Source organism: Saccopteryx bilineata, chromosome 10 (assembly GCF_036850765.1).
Source record: "Saccopteryx bilineata isolate mSacBil1 chromosome 10, mSacBil1_pri_phased_curated, whole genome shotgun sequence".
Classification (NCBI taxonomy): Eukaryota; Metazoa; Chordata; class Mammalia; order Chiroptera; family Emballonuridae; genus Saccopteryx; species Saccopteryx bilineata.
Window position 1 is genome coordinate 37718953 of NC_089499.1, and position 9615 is coordinate 37728567.

At 52.4% G+C, this 9615-nt stretch overlaps 1 protein-coding gene across 1 annotated transcript in view; it reads right to left on the reverse strand.

Moving 5' to 3' along the window:
• SLCO2A1 (solute carrier organic anion transporter family member 2A1) overlaps nt 1-8780 on the reverse strand; it is a 79558-nt gene extending 70778 nt beyond the window's left edge. The window contains exon 1 of the mRNA XM_066244567.1: nt 8242-8780. Coding sequence (XP_066100664.1) covers nt 8242-8337 — 96 coding nt within the window. The 5' untranslated portion in view covers nt 8338-8780. The remainder of the gene's footprint in view (nt 1-8241) is intronic.
• Nucleotides 8781-9615: the final 835 nt, after the last annotated feature.

Genomic DNA, 9615 nt, shown 5'->3' on the forward strand with positions numbered 1-9615 from the left:
CCAGATGCCCTCTGTAAGGGTCTCTGTTGGGTCTTCAGGTGATAAAGTCAGGGCATGTGGTTCCCAATGAGCCCCTTTACTTTCTCCAGAGAGACATCATCTAGCTGGAAGGTGGACTCAATGACCTAGGGTTCCTCCAGGCTTGGCACAGACACTCAATGAAAGCTCCCAAAGTTAGGGAAAAGCAAGAGCTGGGGGGGTGTGAACGGAGAAAGATAAGTGAGGGGGAAGAGTGTGCGAGACAGGTAGGAGCCGTCCTTGGAATTTGCAGGGCTTGATGGGTAGGGGTCCCCATCATGGGAAGGTCTCTCTCTGCTGGTTCTAGGAAGCCCTGAGCCCACTGACCCCACAAAAGTCTGAGGTCACCTCGCAGTGACAAGAACCAGCAAAGAAAGCTTGGTGCTTTGGGAAAACAGGAGCCCAGGGCCGTGCATGCCCCCTCAGCAACGCCTACCTTCAGAGTCTGGTTCGACTTCCAGCGGAGGGTGGCTTTTCTTTTCAACCCTGCTGAGCAGCTCCTCAGTTAGAGGGGTTTGGGGAAGAGGGGGACTGCTTTCTACTAGAAAGAGTAAAAAGAATGACCTCGGGCATTTCCATGGAAGAGCAGGGGTGGGTTTCAGCTCAGCACAGGAAAGCCTTGCTAAAAGCCTGGGGTGCTACCAGTTGCTGGGCCTGCCTTGGGATGTGGTGAGCTCCCCATCACAGGGGCTATGCAAGCAGAGGTGAGGACATCATCCAAAGGGGTATCCTGCCTCTTCGAGCAGATGAGCTTTCTAGTCACTTTCAACTCTGAAATTCAATAATTCTATAAGCCAGGAAGCACCATCTTTCTATAGCTCGGTTTTATCATCATTTGCATAGATTCTATTTAATGAACAGTTTAAAATGCCATAAAAATCATGACGAGCAATGAAGGCAGGGCTGGGCAGGAGGACCTGCCCGCACAAATGGGAGGGAGAGGGGGCCATGACGTTCTGCTCATTCTCTTCTCTCTGGAAGCCGCCCGTTCCTTCCTGCCATGGATCCTGGAGGTTTACTCCCACTCCTGGGCACCATCCTGACCCTCCATCGTGCCTCCTCTGCCTCACAGTCAGAGGGTGGAAGTCCAATCTTATAAAATGTCACAGCAAAGGAGGCAGTGGGGTGACCAACTCGTCCCAAACTGCCCAGAACTTTCCCAGTTTTGTTTTTGTTTTTGTTTTGTATTTTTCTGAAGCTGGAAACGGGGAGAGACAGTCAGACAGACTCCCGCATGCGCTCGACCGGGATCCACCCGGCACGCCCACCAGGGGCAATGCTCTGCCCACCAGGGGGCGATGCTCTGCCCCTCCGGGGCGTCGCTGTGCCGCGACCAGAGCCACTCTAGCGCCTGGGGCAGAGGCCAAGGAGCCATCCCTAGCGCCCGGGCCATCTTTGCTCCAATGGAGCCTTGGCTGCGGGAGGGGAAGAGAGAGACAGAGAGGAAGGAGAGGGGGAGGGGTGGAGAAGCAAATGGGCGCTTCTCCTGTGTGCCCTGGCCGGGAATCGAACCCGGGTCCCCCGCACGCCAGGCCGACGCTCTACCGCTGAGCCAACCGGCCAGGGCCCCCAGTTTTAAAACTATATATAAGTCCCGTGTCCCAGGCACTGCTCCGTCATGGGCAGATGGAGGTAGCTGGTCACACAGGAAAGCAGGGGACTTAGAAGCAATTGTTTCCTGGAAGCCTGGGAGCCTCTCGGGGAGCCAGTGGCCACAGTGACACCTGGTGAGCAGCCTCACACAGAAAGCGCCCCATAGAGGCTCAGGCGTGAGGCGCAGGTCCACACCACGCTCAGCTCCTGGCCATTTCTCTCCCGGGCTCTGTGACTCAGAGGCAAAGCAGAGAGATTTCAAAAGGGCCTGAGGCACCAGGCAGGACTTACTGGTAAAACGGATTGAGAAAGTGGTCAGTTGAATCCTGTCTCGCAATCACTTTGGCAGGACAAATGTGACTCTAGAAGCCTGCCTTCCTCCCTCCTGCTCCCTTCTGCCACTGTCCCCTTCCCCCAAGCCCGCGAGGCACTGTGCACTCTAGAGCGACGCTGTCCCAGGGTGTCCCCCACAGGGCTCAGCCCAGGAATGGTCTGACATCCACACCCCGCATGTGTCCCACTTAAACTTCTTGGTACCCATTCCCTCTGCGCCTCACGCTGGCTGGGAGAACTAACCGGATAAACTAGTTCCGACTTGAGGTACACCTGTGCTGTTTCCCAGACTCGGGGTACCCCACTCGGGGAGCCACAGCTGGGAGACACGAGCTATACATGCAGAGCCTTCTGTTACTCCAAGATTTGAGGGCAGAGACAACATACTACTTGGAAGTACATAGATATTGTGGGAAAAAAACCCCATAATATTCACTTGGTTTTAAGACAAAACATAAAATACCACAGAAATGTAACACTCATGGTTAGTCAAGCCGCATCCCCAGACACCTCTCTTCATCCCCTTGGCCTACCCCTATGTGGAAAGTGGCTCACTCCCTTCTCGGAGTCAGGGCATCGTGTGGGGCCCTCTGACAGCACTGGCTTACTACAGCCCTCCCTGAGGACATCTGCACCTCCACCACGGCTGTGTGCTCCAGGCCACACCTCCCAAGGGTGTGGCACGGAGTGCTGTTCAGAACATAAACAGGTATTACTGATGCTTGGGTAATCAAAATGAGACTTGTCATCAGAACTCCGGGTTCCTGCAGGACTCAGGTGCATATTAAATCTCTAAGCAAGGGTTAGTTTGCCCACATTTCTAGAGGCAGGGACTAACTACCCTGTGGGGCTCAGTGCCAATGCTGAATGTCCCAAAGGTCACAAGTCTTGGGGCTGGCGCCCCCTCCACTGTGGCAGAGCCTCCAGCGTCTCCCCCCTGGGAACCCTTAACATTTCCATTCAATAGGGTGAAGACAGCTCAGCTTAGAAAGAGGACTGCCCACTAGATAGTATCGACCCGTCCTTCAACCCTGCGGTCCCCCGCAGTGGAGTCTGATATGCCCTGCCTTGGTTTCATTCCCCACCCCTGATCAAATTTAATCCATCCCAAACAGTAAGACACACCCAGGGAACCGAGGTCCTCAAACCGAGAGCGAGAGCTGGGGCTTGATCAAAGACCACAGGCCGGCCAGCACCTTCCCCTTGTGCCAGGTTTCAGAGCAGGCAGGGCTCCAGCGAAGCCCAAACCCAACTGGCCCTGCCCCTAGTCTCATCTCAATCAGTAGTGGAACAGCAAGCAAAGAGATGAGAATCTGAGACCTTAAAAGGACGTCAGAAGTCATTGAGCTCAGTCCCAAGTGTTCATGGATGAGAGATTACAGAGCTGAGAGGCGTTCTGTGGCCACGGGAGGAAGAGATCCGGGAGTGAGAAGACCCCAGGTGGGAACTCCTGTTTTACCATCGGCGGGGTATGTGGTGTTGGATGAGTGTTGACTTCCTCAGGTGGGAAACAGAGATGTTGATACCTCCCTCACAAGGCTGTCGTATAGAACAGAAGTTTAGGAACATAGACTTAAAAATCATGTTCAAGGGAAAAGACAATCATTCAGCAAAGGTCAGAAAAAAAGCTGGAGCACATATATATGTAAAATCCTATCCAATTACTAACAACGAGCTTTCAATCTGTCTTTAAATCTCCCTAAAAGGCAAAGTAGAAGGGAAACTAGATGGGTTATAAAATTTGGCATCCATAAGATAAACACATACCATTGCAGAATAAAAATCAAGCTTTTTACCTAATTTCAAGACTTGCTGAATAGTTACAGTAATCAAGACAGTGTGGTATTGGCAGCAATGCACACGTACCTCAGTGAAACAATACAAAACCCAGAACAGACCCACAAGTAAGGCCAACTGATTTTCAACAAAGTTGCAAAGACAATTCCCTAGAGAATGGTTAATCTTTGTGTGGACAATGATGGGATCCACAAGCAGAGCAGAGGGGAGGGGAAGCCAGCTTCCATCCCAACATCTGGGTCTCCCAGAATGGAGAGAAAAATAACCATTGTCACGGACAAAAGAGAACTGATTAGAAAGAAGAAATGAGCTACCTATGTTAGGAGACCTGAATTGTTTTTCCATTTTGTTCTGTAAGAGTATAGGTCACAGATTCGTCACCAGGAGAGTAAATGTAAGCTAAGAAAGGCTGAGTGACCTGTGACCCCCACCCCACCCATTCCCATTGTTCTCCCTGTCTGCCCACCCCCTCCAATGGGGCGAGGGTGGGACATACTGCAGGAAACAGAATAAATGCTGTCCTCAGAGTTAGAGAAACACCACCCCTGAGGAGCAGAGGCTATGTCTAAATCCATGGGGTCAGGGTAAGGAATTCTTTGGCCCTGGGGCATTTTATTGAGACTGTTTTCCTGAGCACAATTGACAGGTTGTTGGGATAGAGCACTTTCCTCTGGAAACTGAGAGGTTAAGCACATGATTGGGCCTAAGGGACCTCAGGAAGGCATGGACACAGGCCTGGCCAAGTACCTCTTCCTCATTTTTGAGCCTCCCACCCAGGTCAGAGGTCACCAGGGCCACTCAGGCCAGATTTGTCTATCCCTTTCCTCCCACTGCTATTCCCCAGCCCTCTACCCCCAACGAACAGGGTGTTCCCTGTGCACTGGATATACATTGATTCACTACACTGGGGCTCTGGGTGTGTCAGTGCCTGAAATTTGGGCAGCGGTCACCAATCAGCCACTCCTTTTATAAGATAACCTCAGTTTGGCCGCAGAGGTTTCATTTCAAGGAGAAACAGATCTCTGTGAGGGTGCCAGGATAAGTGAGCCACAAAGACTCCCTCCAGCCTCCCCTATCCCCGCCCCACAATCGTTGAATGAACCTGTTTTTAATTTAGAGCTGCCGAGTTCTAGAGGCTGAACTGCTCCCTCTGACAACAACTGGTGAGCAGGTCCTCTACTCCCTGAGAATCCTACAAGCCAGAGACAATAGAAGCTGTCTCTAGACTAAGTGCCATTGTATTTACTCTTGCAGAAGGAGGTAGGAAAAACTCACTGCTCGAGTGAGAGCTGTCTGTCGGCCCTTTGAGAGTTACTGAAGAATGACAGGGAATGAGCCTGTTAGCAGTGGGGACCCGCCACACTGCAGCCACCACAGAGCCCCCTGGTCACAGCTAGGATGTGTGGGTCACAGGGCCTGGAGAAAGGCCTGGCCACTGGGAACAAGTACACCCATGGTATCCCCATGTGCTAACCCACAGCTGAGCAGCACTGTGTGATGGTGAGGCCAGGATGCACAGCCCTTAGGGTCTCCGCCTTTGGAGTCTCCTACTCTGCACCCCCCTTTTCTGTCTGTCTCCTCACACAACAGACCAGACTCACTACACCTAGTTTTCTTCATCATTAACGGGGACCATAATACTGTCCACTTGAGAGTGTTGTAATGAGGATTAAATATGGGTAAAATACTTCCATAGTCCTTTGTACATTCAGACAGCTCTATTACCATTAGCTACTATTACTATTATTTTAGACATTATTATTATTATTAACTACAGTGTCTCTTAACTATTAATGATAATTGGTGGAACACCAGACCCTAGATAATGTTTGAATGTGCGATTTCAGGAACTAGCCTCAAACTGATACCAATCCCAGAGAGCCCATCAGAGTTCACAGAGCGTTTTCCTATGCCTCATCCCACAGCATCCTGACAGAGCCTCGTGGGGTAAGAACTGTTCATATTACCCAGTGTCTTCATGTCAGGACTCTGAGGCCCAGGAAAGGTGAGAAAGCTTCCCTGTCTCACCTAGTCAATAAAAGACTAGACTGGGACTTGGATCTGAGTCCCCTGGTTTCATCCCCTTACCCTAAACTAGTGGTTTTCAACCTTTTTCATCTCATGGCACAAATAAACTAATTACTAAAATTCTATGCACACCAAAAAATGTTATATTTTTTGCCTGTTTGATAAAAAAATAGGCATAATTTTGACTCATTCACACTGAACAGTTGTTGTCATTTTTTTTAATTTGACCATCTAAGGGAAAAGAGGTCAGTGCCCCCTCATAAATAGTCAGGTATTGCATGTTTTAAAAATTCTTACGGCATAACCAGATGGAAATCATTGCCCTAAACCTTAATGGTATGTGGGGCTTTGCAGGAATGTCATAAATTCAATTGGATCATCTGTCCCAGCAACAAGGAACCTAGAAAAAGGATGGGCTCTTGGGTTGGGTGTTCCCTGTCCCCCCCTCACACATCTCATAAGATACATGCAGTCCACACTATACAGGGAGGATCCGGGGCAGCCATTCAACCTCTCCCAGGGAGAAGGAAATCTCCCATCAAATAGAAAAGCCCCCACATGGACAGTAAGAAACATCCCCTGGAAGAAAAGGCTTAAGTAAGTTTAACTAAAAAATTCCAGACTCCATATTTGCCTGGAGCTATCCAAACTTGTACTCGGTCTCAGGCTGATACATGAAACTAAGTGGAAGTCTCGCCAAACTCTGTTCTTAGAATTACTATGGATCAATGGAGGCAGTAATTTAGAAAACCTGGTTTTTAGAATGAAGAAAAACTCTCAACTGGTGGTATGAGACTTTAAGAGGCCAATTGATCTGGGCCCAGGCCTCAGGCATGTGTGGCTAAATCATCAGCATGTGATAAATTGTCTTATTTTTACAGATCTTCAAAGAAACAGCTGCCAGACATGCATTTATTTTAGGGACGCTGGGAGGGTCTAAGTGGATCAATTTCATTTGGGGTTGCCTTTGGTGTCAGGAATCTGTTCTGGAACAAGTCGTCCTTCCTGCCCTTCTTGGTGAAAATAGAGGAAGTTGCCCCCACCCTGGCTTCCTCCTGGGACCCTCTTTTTTCAGACCACCCAACTATTTCCTCCCAACTCCTAAGTTATAAACACCAAAATTTCCACCGTTCCCCGTTGAACCTTCTCTAAGACTTTTAAATGGTGGGACCAAAACCACACACAGTGTTCTCCTCCAGGTCTGGTCAAAGGAAAAGAGATCTGAGGATTAGATTATCTTAAATTATCTCAAAATGTTTGTGTCTTATTTATATCCAAGCATGGCATCAATTCAGCCTTTCTGTATTGTGGTGTGGCGAGAAAGCAGAAGCAGGATTGAGGACTCCGGTCTACTGTCAACAATATGAATAAGTATACAGGTGAGGTCTACTATGACCTCTGGGTCCTTTTTTATTGGACACCTTCATCTGGGTTCCCCTTAGTTGCATCTCTAGAGGCTTTACTTGCCTTATCTGATTATACAGTTGTCCAAAACAACTGCTCTGCACCATAATCTCCAATCTGACCCCAAGGAACCCTGATGTGAGCTCTACAACCCCCTAGATTCTCACCAGCATTGCTCCCTCAGGAGTGCATTCTCAGTTTCCTTGGCAGGACAAAATGGGCAGAAAAAGCCTGAACGTGATTCAACTATTCCCGGGTCTCCTAGACATGTGAGGGAGTAGAAAGCATTCTTGACCCCCTGGAGAAGAAAGTGTCCTCACCATGCAGCTGCCTCCACCCTACCTCTCTTCACCCACACTCCAGAACTTGTCTAGCTGACTTGTCTGTTACTGAACAGGCTGTGAGAACCCACTGCTTTCCTGGGGCCATTTCTAGAACTGGACAGCTGGCCCAAGTGCACAGGGCTGAGAGTCATCCTAGGGGAGTTCTAACATTGCAGGCAGGGAGGTAGCAGAGCCTCTATGCTGCTGCTCTTGGGGAAGAGGAAAGCCTGGGGAACGAGAACATCCTTTCTGCCACGCACCGCAGATGAGCTGGGCTCTCACCTCCTCCATCGCACAGCATTCCCCCACAGGGCAGCAGGGCGCCAGACTCGGGCACCTCCAAGCACACCCCCTTAAAGTAACTGCCTGCCGGAGATCGAAAAAGTGACCCGCGAGGTATTCTTTTTCCATCAAAGAACAGAACAACTTCCAGTGTTAGTGCCTGCACTATCTGAATAGAGTTGTCCCGATAAGCAGGTACTTGCATTGTCCTATTTCTGACAGCGATGTGGGCGTGGGAGCGCGCGGGCGCGTACACACACGCGCGCGGGCGCGCACAACGCACGCCCAGCATGCACGCGCCTGTCCAGCGTCCCCTTGCCCGCAGTGCCTGGTCCCAGGGATGCTCCCCGAGCGAGGCACCGAGGGTGGAGCAGGGAGCCCCGCGCATCCAGCGCCTCCTGGGCTACGCGGAAGGTGCACCAGGCGCAGCCCCGACCCAGGCGGTCCCGGGCTCTCCGCTCACCTTAATGTTGCTGAAGACAGAGCGGGGACAGCGGCCAGCTGGACCCGAGGAGGCGTCGCTGACCTGTCGCGTGCCGGGCTTGGGCAGAAGCCCCATAGTGGCAGGCAACGGCAAGGCGGGCGCGGGGCCGGGCGACAGCAGCGGCGCGGGGCGGCGTCCCCTCGAGCCGGGTCAGGGCGGCGGCAGGGCCCGGGGCGGAAGGCCGGTGGAGCAAGGGCTGGGCGTCGGGCTGGTGTGGCCCGGCGGGTAGGTGGCTTGCGCGGCGGTGGTGACCGGAGGAGGCGCGCAGCGCTGGGACTGAGCGAGAGAGTGCGCGCCCAGAAGTTTTATAAGTGGCCGCCGCCGATGATGAAACGCGTCCTCCCTCCTCCCTTTTCTCTTCTCTTGTCAAAGGCGCCGCGAGCCCCCGCCCCCAGCCCCGCCGCTGCAGCCCCCTCGGACAGGTGTGACGCGGCTGCTCGCTGCGCTTGACCTCGTTCCCGGCGCGGCGTTGTGTCTCTGCTCCGCGAGCACGGCTTGGACCTGCGAGGCTTGGCCGCCTCCGGAGAAGATCCCGCCTGCTGGGAGGGGGTTGGGGGTGTGGCGGGCCCAGGGGGAAGGAGGTAGTGGCTGGAAGGGGCTGGAGGCTGCAGGAGGGTGGGGTCGCGGGGCGGGGCGGTGGGGGGTGGGTGCAGCGGGAACCTGCCGGCGGGAGACGAAGGGGACCCGGGAAAGGGTCCGCAGGACTTACGGGGGCAGGAGAAGGCTGGAGAAGGACTGAGGGGTTCTGGAGAGGCCAACAGGAGCCAGGGGTGTTGGAGAGGGGCCAGGGTTTCTGGAAGAGAGGGGAGCCCCTGCACCCCTCCCAACGCACTCGGGAAGATTTCCTGAGCCGGCCTCTGCTTGTTTGCACTCGCTGAAAGAAAACCTGGGTTCTCAGTTCCGGTGATGGCTCTGAGACTCGCTGAGGTTCTATTTGTGTCGAGAACTGATTTATGTTTAAACTGTTCTTTGCACTGGAGAGGGGGCCAGTAACAAGGTGGAGAGGTGGGGGCCGCCGCGGGCTGGGCCGAACTCTGGATCTGAGCCAAGGTAAACTGCAGTCGCTGTCAAGCGTCAGCTCCTCCGGGCCTGGCCTGGAGCTCTGTGGGGAAGATGGGGAGGAGGGTGGCTGGACAAACGGACGCACCCCACTGACCTGCTTCTCAGGGCTGGAATAAAACAACGGCTTGATTTTTTTTTCCCCCGAGAATTTTTTCCACAAGGATTCCCAGTACAGCAGAGAGAAAGGTGAGGCTTTTCAAGAAAATAAAGTTCTATTAACAGCAGCTCAGTAAATAATCCAGTTCCGAAGGTATTTTTCTAGCTCCCTAATTCTGACAGTGCCCTGCAGAA